The 20,466-nt window shown below is 44.6% G+C and overlaps 1 protein-coding gene across 1 annotated transcript; it reads left to right on the top strand.

Moving 5' to 3' along the window:
- The first annotated feature begins 948 nt into the window (after window positions 1-948).
- Window positions 949-20,253, top strand: FAM98A (family with sequence similarity 98 member A). Its single transcript, XM_064158765.1, is given in 10 exon segments — window positions 949-1,024; window positions 1,308-1,386; window positions 6,623-6,771; window positions 8,604-8,738; window positions 11,233-11,417; window positions 13,799-13,879; window positions 15,105-15,221; window positions 17,223-17,390; window positions 18,410-18,919; window positions 18,921-20,253. Coding segments are annotated over 10 exon segments (1,746 nt in total). The 3' UTR covers window positions 19,167-20,253.
- The last annotated feature ends 213 nt before the right edge of the window (window positions 20,254-20,466 follow it).

Genomic DNA, 20,466 nt, shown 5'->3' with positions numbered 1-20,466 from the left:
TACTGACGGTGACAGACTGGCATTGTTTTTTAACGAGAGCTTTTGGATTTCCCTGACACGGCCTGGCTGTCACAACTTGCTCTGCTCTTGCAGCCACGCTTCCTTTATAGTGCTGATGTGCTTTCCGCAGGACTGCTGCGCCCCAGGCAATGCGGCAGTGCTGCCTCAGAGAACCAGAAGGAGCAAGCATGGTGATATACAACAGAGTCTCCTACTTTTAGTAACCCATCTCTTCACGTGCGTGGCTTTCCTGTCCGAAAATGCCGGCAGGGACACCTGAACCAGTGTGCCACTAGCCTCTCAGCCTGCGGGGGGAGAAAAGTAAAGCTTCCGGAGCATTGCCCAGAGGAGTGCCTGGGCTGGCGCTAAGCCGGGCAGCATCTGGCACGGCCAGCACTGCCTCAGCGTCCTCAGAAGTCGCACCAGCAGCAGGACACAGGCACTGCTGCAGCCGGGGAACGGGCACAGGCCTCCGAGCCGCTTCGGTCGGCGCAAACCGGCGCAGCGAGAGACGAGACGGCGGCAGCAGCGACTGCAATTCGCTAACACTACTTGCTGCGGAGCCGCGCCACTCGCCGCCAGCCCCGCCAGCCCCGGCGCCTCTACGGCGGCCGCGGAGGGCCCCGCCAGCCCCGCGGCATGCTGGGGCTTGTGGCCCCGGTGGTGCAGAGGGGTCCTCCAGACGAGTGAAGCACTCGTACGCCGCTGCAGTGTGGCCCTTCTGGCGCACCGTCCCCCAGCGCCTCCCGGCGGTACGCTCACCGCGGCGCCCTCCGGAGCGGGCTCCCGGCAGGCGGGGCAGGGCGGTGCGTCCTGCGCGGGGCGCGCCCAGAGCTCTGCCTGAACGCAAACCCGGGAGTCTTTGCTCCTCTCCACCTCCTCCCCACACAAATACCCTGGCATCTGCCCTCGCACCGCTCAGTGCGTGTAGTAGCACTGTCTGGCGCCATGAGCAGGAGAGAAGCCCCGCGAAAGGCGGCAGTGCCGGTCAGGCAAAGCGGCGGGGCAGCCCGAGAGACGCCTGGTGAGGGGTCAGGCCGGGGGCTTGCTGCTCTTTCCCTCCCCGCCCTGACATGCCAGCCCGGCAGTCGGCGGCGCAGGAGCGTGTGAGCAGTGTGCGTGGGGCCGCCGGGGCGGGGACGGGCCGTGCTGGGCAGGGTGTTCACCGGGAGCTCCGCACGCTCCCTACGCCGCAAGGCAGGGGCCGGGTGTGGCCGCTGGGGCCCCGCAGGGCCGGGCTCGGGGAGAGCGGGTGCCGGGCGGTGGGGCTGCCGGTTTCGGAAGCACTGAGTCCCGCTGTCGCGCAGGTTCATCCCCCGTGCCCCGTCGCAGGATGGAGTTTGAGCTTCTAGAAAACGATGTGCTGGAGTCGCTGGAGGACCTGGGGTAGGTGCCTGGGGCCAAGTGCGCCCTGTTGCGGGGCTGGTGGGGTCTGAAGGGAAGGGCAACTTGGAGGCCAGTGACGGGGCCATGGCGTCTTCAGGCCGCCAGTGTGAGCCGGGAGCAGGAGAGTGGCCAGTGTGTGGACCCGTGGCGCAGGAGGCGTTGTTGTCCGCCTCGGACAGGAGGGGCCCGTGTCCCCCTAAAGCGGTGTGACCTGGGGCAAAGCTGCGCTTGGGCCAACAGCTGGAATGGTGCCGTCTCATCAGAGCTGAGGTGCCGCCTCCATGGCGAGGCTAATGGTAGTGCCGACTGGACGTGGAGAAAAGCACTGAGTCAAACAGGCAGGTCTTCAGCTGCTCGGCCTTTGCGAACGTTTTGTCTCTTGCTGCCTGCTGATCACCTTCAGTCTTGCGATGCTGTTATATCGGTAACGTCTCTGTTCAATAGAGCAGTCCTAGCGGAGGGGGAGGGAGGGACAAAGAAAGCTCTGCAGAGAGTTCGGGAGAAAAAAGCAACTTTTAGGTTTTGTATTCAGGCAAAAATTATAGACTGCAAAAAGCTTGGAAGTTGCAGTATGTTCTTCCCCTTCACTTCTTAAAAATAGAATAGATCTCAGGACACTTTTGTTGTTGAAGCCTGTTTCTCTGATGGCGTCTTTAAAGGTTATATAAACATGAAAGCCAGAGCAAGGAGAAGGTGCTTTGTTGTAAGCTTGCATGTCTGTAAGCTGCTGAGAGCTCAGCAAAGAGGTAGGCACACTTTTGCTGTGCTTTGCTGCATAGCACCAGCCTCTTATGCAGAGAGTTCTATTTACTCACAGTGGCCACGTTCCCCTGAATCACTTGGTGGTTAGAGGCACTGTGCACCAACAAAGATCGTGTTTCCAGGGTCAGTTGGTGATGAGAGCTCCAAAGCTTGACAGATAGGCTTCTGCTTGGGCAAGTATTTCTCTGACTGAAATGTGAAAAGGTCTCTGCCATGACACACTGTACTGTGATCACTTTTTTTTTGTGCTGTGTGTCAGGATGTTAGTGGCTTGAAGGACAGTTTTGCTCCTTATCAGTGTAATCATAGACAGAGTATTGCCACTGGCTTTTGAAATAAGGAAACAATGCAAGCACATTACAAAATAAGTCATATCAAGCAAGATTTGCAACAGTGGTTGAAAAGAAGATTTGGAGGACGAAAGACATGGTGCTTCAGCAGTGTTCTCAACAACTGGAAAAGCTGCTGCAGAGAATCATAGAATCAACCAGGTTGAAACAGACCTCCAAGATCAGCCAGTCCAACCTAGCACCCAGCCCTAGCCAGTCAACCAGACCATGGCACTAAGTGCCTCATCCAGGCTTTGCTTCAGCACTTCCAGGGACGGTGCCTCCACCACCTCCCTGGGCAGCCCATTCCAATGCCAATCACTCTCTCTGTGAAGAACTTCCTCCTAACATCCAGCCTATACCTACCCTGGCACAACTTGAGACTGTGTCCCCTTGTTCTATTGCTGGTTGCCTGGCAGAAGAGACCAACCCCCACCTGGCTACAATCTTCCTTCAGGTAGTTGTAGACAGTAATAAGATCACCCCTGAGCCTCCTCTTCTCCAGGCTGCACACCCCCAGCTCCCTCAGCCTCTCCTCATAGGATTTGTGTTCCAGGCCCCTCACCAGCTTTGTTGCCCTTCTCTGGACATGTTCCAGCACCTCAACATCTTTCTTGAATTGAGAGGCCCAGAACTGGACACAGTACTCAAGGTGTGGCCTGATCAGTGCTGAGTACAGGGGCAGAATAACCTCCCTCATCCTACTGGCCACACTGTTCCTGATCCAGGCCAGGATGCCATTGGCTCTCTTGGCCACCTGGGCACACTGCTGGCTCATCTTCAGCCTACTATCTATCAGTACCCCCAGGTCCCTTTCTTCCTGGCTGCTCTCAGCCACTCAGTCCCCAGCCTGTAGTGCTGCTTGGGATTGTGGTGGCCAAAGTGCAGAATCCTGCACTTGGCCTTGTTCAATCTCATCCCATTGGCCTCTGCCCACCCATCCAGCCTGGCCAGGTCCCTCTGCAGGGCTCTCCTACCTTCCAACAGATCAACACCTGCTCCTAGCTTGGTGTCATCTGCAAACTTACTGATGCTGGACTCAATCCCCTCGTCCAGGTCATCAATAAAGATATTGAACAGGACTGGGCCCAGCACTGATCCCTGGGGAACACCACTGGTGACAGCTGCCAACTGGATGTGGCACCATTCACCACCACTCTCTGGGCTCTGCCATCCAGCCAGTTCTTGATCCAGCCAGTTCTTGATCCAGCACAGAGTGAATCTGTCCAAACCATGAGCTGCCAGCTTGGCTAGGAGCTTCTTGTGGCAGACTGTGTCAAAGGCTTTGCTGAAGTCCAAGTAGACTACATCCACAGCCTTCCCCACATTCACCAGGCAGGAACCTGATCATAAAAGGAGATCAGGTTGGTGAGGCAGGACCTGCCCTTCCTAAACCCATGCTGGCTGGGCCTGATCCCTTGGCCATCCTGTAAGTGCTTTGGTGATGGCACCCAAGATGACCTGTTCCATCACCTTGCCTGGCACTGAGGTCAGGCTCACAGGTCTGTAGTTTTCTGGCTCCTCCTTACGACCCTTCTTGTGAATGGGTATCACATTGGCAGCTTCCAGTCTTCAGGGACCTCTCCAGTGAGCCAGGACTGCTGATAAATGATGGAGAGTGGCTTGGCCAGCTCAGCTGCCAGCTCTCTCAGCACCCTAGGGTGGATCCCATCCTGTCCCATGGACTTGTGAGGATCCAAGTGGCTCAGCAGGTCCCTTACTGCTTCCTCATGGATTAGAGGGGGACTGTACTGGTCCCTGACTCCATCCACCACTTCAGGAGTCCAGCTGTCCTGGAGACAACCTGTCCCACTAGTGAAGATTGAGGCAAAGAAGGTGTTAAGCACCTCTGCCTTTTCCTCATCCTTTGTCACTATGTTCCCCTCTCTATCTAACAAGGACTGGAGGTTGTCCTTGGCCCTTCTCTGCCATTCAGATATTTAAAGAAACACTTTTTATTTTCCTTGACAGCCGTGGCCAGCCTGAGCTCCAAGTGGGCTTTTGCCTCTCTAATTTTTCCTCTACAAGACCTAACAATTTCCTTGAACTTCTCCTGGGACACCTCCCCTCTCCTCCAAAGGTGATACACTCTCTTTTTAATCTTTAATTCCTTCAGCAGCTCCCTGCCCATCCAGCCTGGCTGCCTCCCTCCTCTGCTCATCTTCCGGCTCAGTGGCACTGCCTGCTCCTGTGCCTTCAGGAGTTCTCTCTTGAAGCAGCTCCAACCTGCCTGGACCCCTTTGTTTTCAAGGGCTATTTCCCAAGGAACTTTCTGAGTTAGTTCCTTAAATAGGCTGCAGTCTGCCCTTGGGCAGTCCAGCATGGAGGTTCTGTTGATGCCCCTCCTGGTTTCTCCACGTATTGAAAACTCTATAATTTCATGGTCACTGGACCCCAGGCAGCCTCCGACCACCACATCCCCTACCAGCCCCTCTCTATTTGTGAGCAGCAGGTCAAGCAGGGCTGCCCCCCGGTAGGTTCACGTAACAGCTGGGATAGGAAGTTGTCTTCCATGTGACTAAATGGCTTCTGTTTCCTTGTCTGGGAAGACAGGGGTGTTTTAGTGGAGTTTTAAGGCTTGGCAGTGATCCATTACAGTTCATCTTATTTCTCTTCAGGATCTAACCAGATACCCAGATACTGAAGACATTTCTGCTATATGATGCTTTTGTTTTTTTCCCAAAAGCATAGCATGTTAAGTACTTGTTTCTTTCTGGTTCTGTGCTCAAGTAGTGGCCTTTTGCCTTGTAAGTCAGTTTCATGAACTACTGAAGTTGCAAACAACTTGGACAGCATAATGTTACCAAAAGAGGAGTGAAACATGAGAACGCGTGCCACTGGCAGGAATGGAAGGGGAAAGCTACTTGCAATCAGGAATGTCTGAGTTGTTTTAATAGGCACGCAGCTGAAGCTTAGTTGTCAGGGAAAACACAGCCAAGATGTCATATCTGTCAAAGAAAAATTCTAGAGAAGAGCCTTCAGGCAAGACCAGTGACTTAAATCCAGCTCCTGACAAGGCAAAAAGGCTTGTCATCACTTCTCTTCTGCATTAGTCTGTAGCTGGATGTTTCTGTTCTGAGTCCCAGATGTTCCTATATGCATATAGGTCTGAAACAGCTGTGCAAATGGACTGAAACTTGCTCTGATTAGTTGGTTGGAATTGTTTACCCTACTGTAACAATGTAGTAGGATTGTAGTAGATCAGATTACAGCTTCCCACCAGCTGCTGGTATGTCACTAATCGAGGTGCTCTGTGAGGTAAAAGATATTTCTGTGTGTGGCTTTTTCATTGTGGTTGGATAAAGTAGCAAGCTGTTAGAGTGAAGGCCAAATCTTTTGTAAGTGATGTTAAACACAAGAACAAAATGTGGAGAGCAACATTTTAATTTGCTCTTTGAGAGAGGGTTTGGTGGTTGTTTTTTTTACTTCTTGATGTTTGCCAAGAGTTGTTTAGACTCAGTGCAGTATATCAGAATAATGTGGTACATTTTTTCTTGTCAGCTCTGACTTTGTGCTCCTACCTAGCTAATAAGGCAGTTTCCTCTCTGCTCACAGATGCCTTCTCTCGGTACACAGGTGTTATGAAAACTGTCTTCTGAGGCCTGATCTATGGACTTAAGCTTTCTTGCAGTAGGCTTGATTTTGGCTTAGTTTTTCTCATGTGAAGAATTCATTGCATTTCTTGTGACTGTTGGAGAAGATTGGTTTGCAGATAATTGTTTTGCAGAAAAGATGCTCTAGTTCAGGAGCAGTTATTCAACTTGGTGCAAAACAACTGCTGAAGAATGATGCTTTGAAACTGCAGATGCCTTAGGTCTATAGGAAAGTAACACCTTCAAGAGAGAGAAGCAGGGAAGTTGCCACTTTCCATGGTAACATTCTCCAGGAGGAAAACTTTAACAATAATATTTTGTGGCACTATCTCTTTGGCAGCAAGCTAATGTGCATAGAATTGCTGAGTTTACTTCTGTTCTCAGTGTATTTTTTCTTACAGTTCAGTGCAGAAATCCTACTGGCTTAGGTGTTCAGTATTGCAGCTGTGATGGCAGTGTAGCTTTCAATATGTTTCTAGCATACAATAAATTTATCACAGGACATCAACCACAGCAAACTTTACTAAACTGTGCTTTTGTTTGACTTGCCAGTTACAAAGGTCCATTGTTAGATGACAAAGCGCTGACTCAGGCAGTCTCCAGTGGAGCCAGCTCCCCTGAATTCACCAAACTTTGTGCTTGGTTGGTGTCGGAGTTACGGCTGTTCTGCAAACTCGAGGAGAATGTGCAGGCAACAAACAGTAAGTAGCTATAACCCTAGCACAAGTGTGCACTTAGTGTGTATTCCTGCATGCCAAAAACATGTGGACTAACCATTGCTGAATCTGCTCTGTCAGGGAGGATTGTCTACAGGCTGGCAGTTTTTGGATATTTTCCACCTCAGGCTTGGCTGATGAGTGGCCAGTAGAGGTTGAAATAATAGTGAGGATCAGACAGTCCTTCTGAAACTAGCTTTTTCTTTCAGTTGTTCAGTCGTGGAGTGGTTTGGTGTTAAGTTCTTGCATGGGTTTATGAAAACATCAGTGTGGATTTTTTTCTTTCAATTAGATCGTGAGGCTGCTTCTATTTCAACACTTCTGTTTGTAATTGATTTAAGAAATACCTACTGCCCAAGGAAACATGACTACAGTAACAATAGTTTGTTTTTATTGTTCATTACTTTACTGAGAGACACTGTGAGAAGGAGCCTTGGAATACTTATTTATTGTTTTGATGGAGGAAGCACACCTTAGGGTTTTTTTTTTAATGGCTTTTGGTTAATTCTAGAGATGAAATTGTTCACCCAATAGGGTAAGCTATACTTCTGAATATCTACTGTCTTAACTCCTAATGTCTTTGTAAACTTATCTTTGGCCACTGAGTATATTGGAAGATCTCTGCTTTTAACCTCAACATCTGTTCTTTTCCTCCAGCTCAGGGCAGAGCTCATTGCTGTCTACAACTACCTGAAGGGAGGTTGTAGCCAGGTGAGGGGTGGCCTCTTCTCCCAGGCACCCAGCAACAGAATAAGGGGACACAGCCTCAAGTTGTGCCGGGGGAAGTCTAGGCTGGATGTTAGGAGGAAGTTGTTGTCAGAGAGAGTGATTGGCATTGGAATGGGCTGCCCAGGGAGGTGGTGGAGTCCCCGTCCCTGGAGGTGTTGAAGCAAAGCCTGGATGAGGCACTTAGTGCCATGGTCTGGTTGAGTGGCTAGGGCTGGGTGCTAGGTTGGACTGGCTGAGCTTGGAGGTCTCTTCCAACCTCGTTGATTCTATGATTCTATGTTCTTTCTTCTTTGAGTGTATTCAACTTCCTTTGTTAACAGTAGAGGATCTTGCTTCTGGAAGTATGAGGCTCCTACTATATCTTTTGTATAAAAATACAATCCAGAAGTGTTCTAACACTTGTTGAAACACAGTGATAGAAACATTTTATCTGCATCAAGTCCTACATTCATGTTGTGTGACTTGAGCTTATAGTAGACACTGTGTGTTGAAGTCACTTTTCAAGAGTGACGTAAAAGAGAGGTAATGAGTTGCCTCTTGTTAATCACTATTCAAATGAGTTTTACTAATTTCTGAAATAAATGCCAGTCTAAGCTTTGGTCTACATGACTTAAAGAATAAGTAAGGCTATTGTTGTGAAATAAGGTCAGTTGACCAGTGTGAGCTTACAGAGAGAAGGAGCAAAAGCAAGAGCACACAAACAGTGTTATTCATGATGTTACTAGAACTATCTAGTACATTTTGAGTGGAAAGGGTTAGTTGATACTTAAACTCCTGTAAAATTGGTAGATTTTAATGTCACTTTTCTTTGGAGATTTTGCCAGTGGCTCTGGAGTAGCTGGGAAAAGCTGTTAGTGAAGTGTAATTTTCCAGTGAGGAATATTGTGGCTCCAAACAGGTTGTGCTGTGTTTTTAGGAAACCCAAATAATTAATTTGGCCTCTATTAAGACCAGGGGTTTAATGTTAAATGGCAACTGAAGCAAAGCATCATATACTTTTTTTCTTTAAAGTAGCTAGTTATTCTAATTACAACCAGAGATACATATATTGGCCATGAACAAGTTGTTCTTTCTTTTTCCCTTCTAAGGTCCCAGTGAAGCAGAAGAATTTCAACTCGAAATGAGTGGGTTGCTGGCTGAAATGAACTGTCCATACACATCATTAACATCAGGAGATGTAACAAAACGCCTTCATAATCAGAAGAACTGTCTCTTGCTGCTTAGTAAGTTAAGACAGTGCTTGCAAGCAAATCTGGTTTTGTGCAGGAATCATACTATTGTTTCTTAATGAGTTCTGTTTACTACAGTGTATAAAATCAATTACCTCAAATTAGGAATTCTTTTTCCTGGTGATTTACACTGTCAGGGTGTTATACTTTTGGGTTTCATAAATTAATCTCTCTGTAGCCAATATATAGTAGAAAATGTTCTAAGTATTAACCTTCTTCACATTCACTAGCAAAAAGCCTGTCCTATTAGTTTTCAAAGGTGCTCTGAAGAGGGAATAATTTGAAGACTTCTGCCAGGACTTAGCCACTGAGCTTTGTTTAGCAGGGTTGTAAAAATGACCACAAACACCAAATGCATCTTCCATTTTCAGCCCTAAAGTACTCCCAATTCCTTTGATGATCTCTCTTAGTAAATAGCTTCAACATTGTTTTCTGCTGGTTAAATTAGCAATAGCAACAGTGATGTCCTTCCTCTCCTTTTCCACCCAGCAGACCTCCATTCCTAAATTCCTGCTTAGGAAATGCTAATGGGAAAGATGGAACGTTTCAATTTGGCAAAAGTATGTGATGTTAATTCCTGATAAAAAAAATAATTGTTGAAGTGTCTGAGTTAGAAGTTACAACACCAATTTTAATCTGGATATTAACTCCAAAATAAATGTGTTTTGTTTGGTTCCTCAACCACTGCTGATTCTTTAGCTTTTCAAAACAGGAATTTAGTTCTGCCCTCAGCCTGAGGTGTAAGAACTTTATACAAACTTCCTGTATTTCAGCAGTAGGAGAAAGATGAATAATAAGACTTAATCTGATTTTCTTTTGATAGTGTGTTCAGAAACGTAAGATAAAGTGAGCTAATTGTTGTACAGCTCTATGGCTGTCACAATCTGCCCTTTAGCTTGTTCTCTATAAGCCAAGCTGTTCAATAAATTTGGCTTGCCTATGGCACACAGTTTATCCCAGCAGTCCTCACTGATGTATTCTTTGGTAGCACAAGGACATGTTCAGAAGCTGAGCTCTGGTATCCCATCTGGCAGGAGCAATATGTTTACTGTCAGATAGGGAATTGAAATAGCAGACTTCTTTTTTGTGCACCACGATAGTTGCATAGCTTTCTTTACCTACATTAAGATAAATTATTAGGTGTCTTGTATTACATGAGACATAAAATCACGTTTGTTTTCTGAACAGAGTAACTTTCTTTGATGGAATACCAGGTTATTTTGCATTTTAACAAAATGCAGCACAGTTTATGTCAGTCAAAGATGTAGCAGCATTGCTGGGAGAGGAAATGACCAAATAAACATGAGTAGTCAGGATCGTCCTGGTGCACAGCATCACTAGAGTACAATGTTAAGTACTGGCATCTGCTAAAAAAATTTCAGGTTGTTTTGGAAATCATCTGCAAAAAAAGAATTACTGTCTGGAGAACACATGTCTTACAGTAATGGACTTAAATTTCAGTTTTTGTTAGAGGAGGCTGAAGGTAGCTTGAATGGGATCTCTGAAACAAAATTCTTCTGCTGGTTTTCCTTTCATGAGGTCCTTACAAGGTTTAAATAATTGAAAGTTGAATGTAAGAAAAATCTATATAAAGTACCACTGAAGGAACTTGCAGAGAATTTTTCACTGCTTCACCAATGTTAAGAATTGTGTAGTTTATATGTTCTTTATCTTTACTGGACAATATTCTAGAGAGCTAGAAGAAATTCTGGAGATTATTAAACTGCTGTGATTTTTAAGTCTTTTGACCTGTCTCAGTTTTACAGGTTGTAAGCTGCATTTGTGCAGCCATGGGTTTACATCCCTGCTCACAAGTCTGTCTTTATCAGTGCTGTATGTATTCTGCAGTCCTTATTTTCATTAGTGTTATGGTCACTCAGCATGATGAAAAAGACTGTGAGCATCCTAGCTTCTCTTTTATCAGTTACTGCTTCCTTTTCTGTAGTTGTCATAGACCTGAATTCTTACTCGTGCTTTTAAAAGTGCTGTTATTTTTCCACTCTGCATCTTGCTTGGGGAAGTAGAGGATATTCATCTAACATTTCACTTGTGTCTACTCATTTCCTTGCTTTGTTTCCTAGATCTTCAGGGAGTGCTCTCTTGTCTAGCTTTAAGCATGTGTTCTAGTCCTTCATCGTGCTTGTTTCCATGTTCCTAGTCTCCTGTCTTTGCTGGGCAAAGCCTGAAGAAAAAGAGCTGTGCTCTCTTGAACTCTGTGATTAATACCTGTTGGAATCAGGGATTTTTTTTTTTCCCCCAGGTTTTAACTGGTTGTACTAAAAGTTTCCCCTGTTTGTTGTTTCTAGCCTTGGTCTCAGTGATTATTAGAAATATGAATGTTCTGTGGATACCAAAATTTACAGTCCTCATTCTTTCTAAAACAGTTCATGTGCACATTTGTTGATTGTAGCCACTTGGATTCTTGTTGGTACTAAAATAATTTAACTTGGCTGTATGTGATGCTGAAATCTAATTTTTCTTACCCCAGCATACCTCATCTCAGAACTGGAAGCTGCCAGAATGCTGTGTGTGAACGCCCCTCCTAAAAAAGCACAGGAAGGAGGTGGCAGTGAAGTCTTTCAGGAGCTAAAAGGCATATGCATTGCTTTAGGCATGTCCAAGCCTCCAGCCAACATAACGATGTTCCAGTTCTTCAGTGGAATTGAAAAAAAAGTAAGAGCCAAAAGAAACCAAAATAGACTATTTAAGATATTGCTGTTGTGATAAACCCCAGTTCTGCTGCCATGAAGATATTTACCTCTTGTGAAACCCCCGTGTTTGAATTGTGAAGAAGAGTTAGCATGGTTTACTGAGCATGCCGAGAGTCAGCGTTTTGAAAATGAAAGGCTTTTTCCACGCCCAGGCATGAGGTCAGGGACTACTGCTGTCATTGCCTTCTGGCTGAGGTATTGGTTACTCCACTCTAGATTTTAGTGTCATCTCCTGTTGTGGAAGACGTGGGAAATGCTGAGTTTAGGCCTCAGGAAGAATGCTAAGGAGTAAGGTATTCCAAGAAATACACCTAAAGAAACTTTTATGGAAGCACACTCTTTTAAAAATGCTAAAGTTAAAAGGAGCTGTTGCAGATCAAATCAGGTTTAGACATTTTCTCTAGGGCTGCTTCAGTTCTTGTGGTTCCATTTATTTTTTTTTTCTTTTACATGTATGTTTCTCCAGGTTATTGTGTTTGGGAGTTGTCAAAAAGAAATTTACTTCAGAGCAATATTTCTAAAGCAGAGAAATGAAGTGGCATGGACTGTCCAGTGCACAGACCAAAGGTGGGGGGACAGAAAGTTTTAAAATGACATTAAGCAACTTGCAGGAAGGGAAGAGCAGAGGAAAACCTTTCATGAACTTTTATAGAAGAGAGAGAATTACAAAGCTCCTCATCATGTTTTCCCAGAAGTTTTTTAGTTACATTGTAGATGAACAAGTCCAAGCAATCGAAAATAGTGCTTCTTTTTTTGCAAGAAGTCTGTTTGAACTGGTTTGTTTAAGAGAAGGAGGATGGTTTTACAGCAGGAGTCCAAGATGTAGAATGGAAACAGTTTGTTTTCCAATGTTGACATTGTCATGGGCATTAAATAGTTTGACCCATAAGAAATCTGTGCTTCCATTCTCTGTAAAGGTAGAAACTATAACAGTGAACAACACTAGCAAGGTTTGTTGGTGAAAGAGACTATAAAAATGCAGAGTCTAAAGTAGATCACGATGTAGGAATTCTGTTTTACTCGTTGACTTTTTTTCTTCTACATTGTCTTGCAAGGTTAAATGGATGTTACCTCCATTATTTATAACCATGGGTGGTTATACTGAAAAAAATACAGCAGAAACATTTAACCTATAGATATGTTTGAAATTGTACATAGCTCTGATGCTTATAGTCCAAATAGATTCATAGAATCAACCAGGTTGGAAGAGACCTCCAAGATCATCCAGTCCAACCTATCCCCCAGCCCTAGCCAGTCAACTAGACTTCAGTTATTGGTAGAATCTGAGAAATAGAAAGCAGTGCTGCCTAATAACTGAAAAATTTATTTCACTTCATAAATGAGAAAGTATCACAGAGGTGAGCAAAGTGTGAAAACGTAAACACCACAGTCAAGAGTAAAATTCTCACTCTGTAAGATTGTAGTTACAACAAGTGATCACTCTAAGATGTTCCTGATTTTAAAAAGCCAGTTTTAGAAAGGCAGTGTCTAACATGTGAAAATCAGACCACCTTTTACTCTGCATGCACATTGTACAGCTTGAAGTAGAACCTTTGTATAGTTGGCTATCTTTTGTTAGTGGTCTGCCACGCTTTAACAAAGCAAGCTATGGATACTTGAATGAACTGCTGACTCTGCATTTCTGAAAGCACTTGGGTTTAAAATCTTCAAGTTAAACAAATTGGTCTCAGTGCCTTTGGAAAACCAGGTCACTACGTGCATTAAATCAACTGCTGGAATGAGCAGCCAAGGAAGATGAAAAATGTGGCTCGCGGCAGTGGAAAAGTGAAGTTTTCATAGCTCAGTCCCACTTTGATCCAAGTTCTTGTCACTGCTACTCCATTTCTTCCCCCTCATAAGTTTTTTGGATGGGAAAGATAACCTAAGGGGTACCCAGACTTTTAAAATGGAAGTTAAATTTTCATTTTCATATTGAAGATTTTCTCCTTTTGATTATAAACAGGAGTCCTCCTTTAGGTCCTGTTCTGTTTCACATAGTATTAAATACTGTTTGATACAAGTGTGGGGTTCTTCCTGAGTTAAAGAGATGATGTGTAGAATAATCTTTGTTTTCAGACAGAGCTGAAATTCATGGAGTTTTTGTATTTTAGCTGTAGATTTACTTTATAGTCCCTTTTATTGACTTTTTTATATAGCAGAGACCACTAGAAATATAAAAAGAGTTACTTTCCAAATGTGCTTGGTTCTCCGTTCCAGAGAAAACAACTTGGTATTGGAGCCTGTTCTGTCACATCTATGACTGTCTAGGAGTTTTCTCCTGTAATTTGAATCTTTAAGATCTTTTTTTAGTCAATCCTTACAGTTTTATATGTCTCCTAACAGCTGAAGGAAACTTTAGCAAAGGTTCCACCTAATCATGTTGGAAAACCTTTATTGAAGAAACAACTGGGGCCAGCTCACTGGGTAAGTAGTTGTTAGGTATTAGAGCCTGTTTCTCATTTTCAGGCATATAAACTATTCATCTTGATTCTGTGTATAACACTGCCAAATTATTTTGCTCAACTTTTCCTAAAGATAAGACAGTTTCTTTCAGTTCTTAACATAAATGTTGGTACAATAAGTGTCCAGCAACTGATGGTATTATCTTAGGATTGTGAAATCTGTATGTCTGGATGCAGACAGAAGTTTTCCAGCTTAAAGGAGATGTACAGTGGTAGGGCTGACCTGAGTGCTTAAGCCTTCCTCTCCTTTGCCAGCACTGTGTGACTCACCCTTGCTGAGATGTGAGCTGGAAAGATGTGACACCATGTGAAGTCTTCTGATCATTTCCTCTCTCTTTCTGGCCTGTTGGAATAGTCTGCTTCCTTAATAGACTGCTCTCCAACGAGTAGTGAGTGTGCAGGTGGAAGCTGGGAGAGGCTGTGCACCCAGGCAGCAGAGCCACAATCATTTTCAGATGTGTTTTGGCATCTGCTATTCAAGAAGAATAGTGGCTGGGTTAGATACTTGTGCTGCACTAGCACAAAGTTGTGGTGGCTGCTGCTCCAGGTCTACGAGTCTGCTTTGTCTCTCTTGCTTAAAGTTTGAACCACATCTACTCTGCTTCCTTCAGCCCTTGTAGTGTTGAGGCTTAAAGTGGGCCCCACTGGCTACCTGCATCCAGGCTTCAATCCTTTTCTTAGTGGTGCATAGCTCAACTACATCTCTGACTAGAACACTCTGCTACCAGATGTGGTTTTAGTGATGTTTTTTCCTGATAGGGCACCTTGTTGTCTTGTCTGTATGCAGATTTTGCTTTAATCAGCATCCTCTTACAGTCCTTTACTTTCTTCTAGTGCTTTATCTTTGCACTTTCTTTGTCCTTAAGCTTACTACTTTTTAGGGTGGCAAGGACACCCTGCTCCCTAGAGTTTATATGTATTCTTGCATGTAGAATTTTCTGGTTTGCTCCTCTATCCTAGTGGGTGCTGAGAAGTGACTCAGCAGTGCATGCAGTTCCTAAGTCCCTTCTGGAAAGCAGACAGCTGTGCTGTTAGAAATGGTAGAAAGCTGAATGTGAGGGTGACAGCCTTTTGAGCCTTCAGGAAGGTGTCACATGCTGTTTAATATCTCTTCCATCCACATATTTCTATTTAAGGTAATAAACTATTTTTTCTATATAGGTTATGTTTGCATATTTTTGTTTCAGGAAAAGATTGAAGCAATTAATCAAGCCATAGCCAATGAATATGAAGTCCGAAGAAAACTCTTAGTCAAACGCTTGGATGTTACGGTGCAGTCCTTCGGCTGGTCAGATAGAGCTAAGGTACAAACAACTTGCTCTGATGTTCTGGTCGATGGTAATGCTTTATTCTAAGTGTCTCTGGAAGATTGCTTTATTGTTTCATTCTTCATGAATACAGAATAACCACAGAAACTGTCTGCTTCTGGATTGAGTTTCTAGAGAAGTTTGTGACCATGTAAGATAGCTTAAAAATAAAACAAAACTGATGTGTTGGATTTTGAAACTGTGTGTAAACTGAGAAGAGAGACTGCGTGTAAATGTACACTACAGCCAAAACATACAGTTGAATAGGTCACTAGAGAAAAAGAAGAGGTTACTGATCCAGTCATTTCTATTCCTAGTACCATAGCATGAATCTTTAAGTACTTTGTGTGATGCCAGAAAATCAGCTTCCCGTTGACAATGTCTTAACTTACTTTGTGCTGTCTACAGTGGTCAGGTTTCATTAACTCAGAATGTGAGCACTACTCCACAGATGCACATGAGAAAAGCTGCTAAGGCACTGATACTAGGCAGGGTAATGTTCTAAGCGGTTCATTTGTGTTTGAACAGTGCAAGTGGCTGTGCCATGACATCTGTTCTCTCCAAGTATGTGATACATATTCTGCTGTTAAAAATAATGGCATGTTTTCCCTATTTCCTATATTTTATAGTGGAAAATGAGTGATTAAAAAATAATACAGGTATTTTCTAGGACTAAACCAAATCTGCTAACGTACTGTTAATTGTGCTGCTGACAGCATTTGGGACTGACTTATTAGTGATAAACTGTGACACATGAATCATCAAATGCCAGTGTGGTTAATGCCAAAAGGTAGCAGACTAAAACAGATTGCATACAAAGCACAGTTGGTGTGCAGGATCTCATTCCTAGAAAGCACAGTTGATGTGCAGGATCTCATTTCTAGTTTGGGTGCTACAGTGTGAAACAAAGGACTGTTAGAACAAGCACTTGAGAGCTTTAGTACCTCTTGATGGCTTGACTTTGTGAAGAAGCTGCCTGGAATGAAAACTGTGAAAGTGTTAACACAGCCTTGTTCTGGTGTTGGAGATACAGTGGTGCTAGCTTCACTGGTATGGGTGTGAGTCAGGGTGAGGTGAAGAAGGTCTGGAGGCTGGACACAGATGTGTCACCTTCAGTGTCTCTTAGGCGTTAGCAGTAATTTGTATCACTGTGTGATACACTTCCATTCTGTGTTTGACTGCCTGAAAGTATGTGATGGGTTAGGAATGATCCCTCTCCACTATTTGACATTACCCAGACCAGTTCAGGTGGTTTGGAAGTAAGATGAAGCTCTATTTACAGCATATATACACAATATATACAAGTATTTACAATTACATTCAAATTAGAAACACAGAAATCCCAGTTCCCTCCTGGACAGAGAAGGGCTCAAAGCTACCCCCATCTCTGTTTCCCCCCCCCGTTATCTCAGAAGCACGCACATAAACAAAGGACATCTTACATGTTAATTGCCGAGATTAGAGGTGAGATATCAAAGCAGATTGGGGTTAACGTGAGGCAATTAGATTGAATGCCACAGACCAGACCGAGAGGGGAATAGGGCAACAGGGGAATAGGACAAAGTCCCAGGACAAAAGTGAGAGAACCTTGTTTATGTTTTGACTTCTTAATCCCTCTCAGCAAACCAGTGAATGATACAGACATCATCATTATTTTCTTCTCATAACCATTCAAATATTCCAATTAGCCTCAAACCAACACAATGGAATGCAGTCTGAATGTATATAGATATTGTTAGTCTTAAATCTGTCAGAAGGTCAGTGTCTTGGCATGAGTCTAAACATCATTTCCTGCACTGTGGATGAAATTCCTGTGAGAAATGCTAGCTTTCTTGCAGTGATTCTTACTTATAAAGTGGTTCTCACTAAGTTTGTCTTTATTTGTTTTTGTTCTTTTACAGTAGTGTCTTGTTTGTCAGTGTTGATTTGGCCCTTCTGGTGAGGTGTCCTGTTGCTTTCCTATAACAGACTTTTTTTTTTTATTCTTCTCTCCAACAGAGTCAAACAGAAAAACTGGCTAAAGTCTACCAGCCAAAACGTGCCCTCTTATCTACTAAGTGCACTGTTTCCGTGGCAAATCTCTTGGCAGCTCGACAGGATCTGTCAAAGATTATGAGAACAAGCAGTGGGTCCATCCGAGAGAAAAGTGCATGTGCCATTAATAAGGTACCTTTGGTGGCAAGTGACTTGTTCTGTTATGGATATTGAAGCATTTTGAATGTGGTAATAAGTAATTAATTGTTTAAAAAGGTTAAGTGGATTTTGGAAATAAGGATTAGAAAGTTGTTGTTTGTGTGCTCCATATTATTCATCAATGCATTATGGGAACTGCAGTTCATAGAATCAACCAGGTTGGAAGAGACCTCCAAGCTCAGCCAGTCCAACCTAGCACCCAGCCCTAGCCAGTCAACCAGACCATGGCACTAAGTGCCTCATCCAGGCTTTTCTTCAACACCTCCAGGGATGGTGACTCCACCACCTCCCTGGGCAGCCCATTCCAATGCCACTTACTCTCTCTGTCCAGAACTTCTTCCTAACATCCAGCCTAGACTTCCCCTGCCACAACTTGAGACTGTGTCCCCTTGTTCTGTTGCTGGTTGCCTGGGAGAAGAGGCCAACTCCCACCTGGCTACAGCCTCCCTTCAGGTAGTTGTAGACAGCAATGAGGTCCCCCCCTGAGCCTCCTCTTCTCCAGGCTAAACAACCCCAGCTCCCTCAGCTGTGGTTGGTGCTGTCTGACACCTGGTTTTGGTTTGCAAGTTTTTGCATGTGCTAAAGAACAACAATCTTGTCACTTTGTTCATCAAGCCAATGGTTTCTACAGTAACTGGGAGTACTAGTTAGGAGACAGTGTGTTGCACTGTAGTTGTGCCTCTTTGAGATGTGTGGTCTGCACTAGTAAACAGTTCAGTGAAAGACTGTTGAGGCTGCCTCTACTGGTGTGCCTGCTGTTCAAGCAAAAACCCAGATCTCCTGATTTGTCTTGTTAGTTGCACCTGGAGTACTAGATAAGCTTCATCTAGTTTTTGTTAGTTGGAGACTAATCAACAGGCATAAGTTTGTCTCGATGAAGTTCTCTGTTGTAAGAACCTTTGAGTAGCTGCTGCTTGTAGTGTGTACCAGCAAATGTGACTCTCCTGTGAAGTGCTACATCTCCTTTGGCAGTTTTCTTTTTGCCTTTACAGGTGCTGATGGGCAGGGTGCCTGACAGAGGAGGAAGGCCCAATGAAATTGAACCACCACCTCCTGAGATGCCACCGTGGCAGAAAAGACCAGAGGGTGGTTCACAGCAAGGTGGTGGCAGAGGAGGAAGAGGTGGCTATGAATCCTCTTATGGAGGACGAGGAGGTTATGACCATGGGGGTCACGAACGAGGAGGAAGAGGAGGCTATGACTCCTCATATGGAGGACGAGGAGGTCATGAACAAGGAAGCCATGATCGAGGGGGACGAGGAGGACGTGGTGGTTATGATCATGGTGGCAGAGGAGGTGGAAGAGGAAACAAGCTTCAAGGAGGCTGGACAGATGGTGGCGGTGGTGGCTACCAAGATGGCAGCTACAGGGAGAGCAACTACAGAGATACAGGTTTTCAAACAAGTGGCTACCATGGCGGTGGTGGTGGCTACCAAGGAGGAGGCTATGGTGGCTACCAGTCAACTATGTATTCAGGAAGTGGCTACCAAGGTGGGGGGGGGTGGTGGTGGCTACCAGCAAGACAACAGATACCAAGATGGTGGGTCCCACAGTGACCGAGGGGGTGGGCGTGGAGGAGGGAGGGGTGGCCGTGGTGGGAGGGGTGGCCGTGGAGGTCAAGGAGGAGGCTGGGGGGGTAGAGGTGGACAGAACTTTAATCAAGGGGGGCAGTTTGAGCAGCACTTCCAGCATGGAGGTTATCAGTATAATCAGTCTGGCTTTGGACAAGGAAGACACTTTACAAGTTGAGGATGCTCAAAACTTTTGCTTCAGCAGAGCTCACGTAATAGAAACCCAGTTTCAGAGGCCTGGTTTAACTGCTGCTTGAGTCAGAAAAGGTTTGTACATGACAAATAGAATCTCTTGGGATGGGATGTTTTGCATTGAGTGCAACTCTCCACCCACCCCCAGCCTGTCTGAATTAAATGCATCATCACTACCCTAAACATCAACTAATAGCCATGGCTTTTAGATGTTGGACTGGTTCACTCTGCACAAAACACTTTTATGTTCAGAAACTACCTTCTATGTTTTGCCTTCTGCTTTGGTTTAGACAAATATTAAGACCTGATCAAATTTTTCTAATGGAACTTGTGCATTTCCCCCCCCTCCCCAGTTAAATCATTCAATTACATGTTCTGAAGCCAGTTCTGAGTATTGCTTTGACCTCTCCTTTCAGTCACAAAGGTGTTAAAGGCGCCTGTGTGCGTGCAGGCACAGCCAACTTCCTCTGACAAAACAGGTTCTATGTATTACGTGTGTTCTACTGTGAATGCCATGTTCAGTAGCCTTATCTCCTTCTAAACAAAGTTGTCCCCCACCTGCTCAACAATGAAGACTGACCACCACCAACATCTGCAACGGAGCATTTAAGACTAAGCTAATTTGTGAACTGATAGCGTCTGTAGGCCTGTAGTTAGGTATAGCAATTGAAACTGACCTGCATCCATCCAAAACAAATTGCTCCTTCTCCAAATGAAATTTTTACTTAAGATCAGCTAGAAGAAGTGGTAGACTGAAACCTGGGTTTGTTTGCAAGTGGATACCACTGCCTTGGCCAATCTAGGGCAATTTGTTTTGGAGGCTGTCTTTTTAAAGAAATGCACTACGGCCTGGGAAGATTAGTTCCTGCCTGGAGGAAGCCCTTTCATTATTGCTGCAGAAAACAAAGCCTGGCTGAGTTTCATGTTCTAATGTCATTTGGTTTCTTTTTTTTTCTTTACTGCTTCTTGCTGGGTTTTTTGTGTGTACATAAACATTGTCAAGCTGTGAAAGAAAATGGCTGAAGGTGTGCTGTTGTATAAAAGGTGAGCAATAAAGTATCTGTATGTCGTTCCCTTTTGCTTTAGTTTCTTTTCGTTCTCAGTAGTAAAAAGCAGTAGCTGGGAATTTGTGTGAGTTTCTGTCTGTTTCGTCTATTTTATACTTTAATCTGGTTTATATGTTCTATTTTTCCTAGCTGTATTCTGCAGTCTGCTCTCCTGAGAAGCTGTCAGAGTAGGAGCAAACAGGAGGAGCTGATCTGTAGTTGCTCAGAGTTTTGTTGTGT

This window comes from Pogoniulus pusillus, chromosome 18 (genome assembly GCF_015220805.1).
Source record: "Pogoniulus pusillus isolate bPogPus1 chromosome 18, bPogPus1.pri, whole genome shotgun sequence".
Classification (NCBI taxonomy): Eukaryota; Metazoa; Chordata; class Aves; order Piciformes; family Lybiidae; genus Pogoniulus; species Pogoniulus pusillus.
The sequence above is the reverse complement of the archived record's forward strand: the minus strand, read 5'-3'. Positions and strand labels throughout refer to the sequence as shown.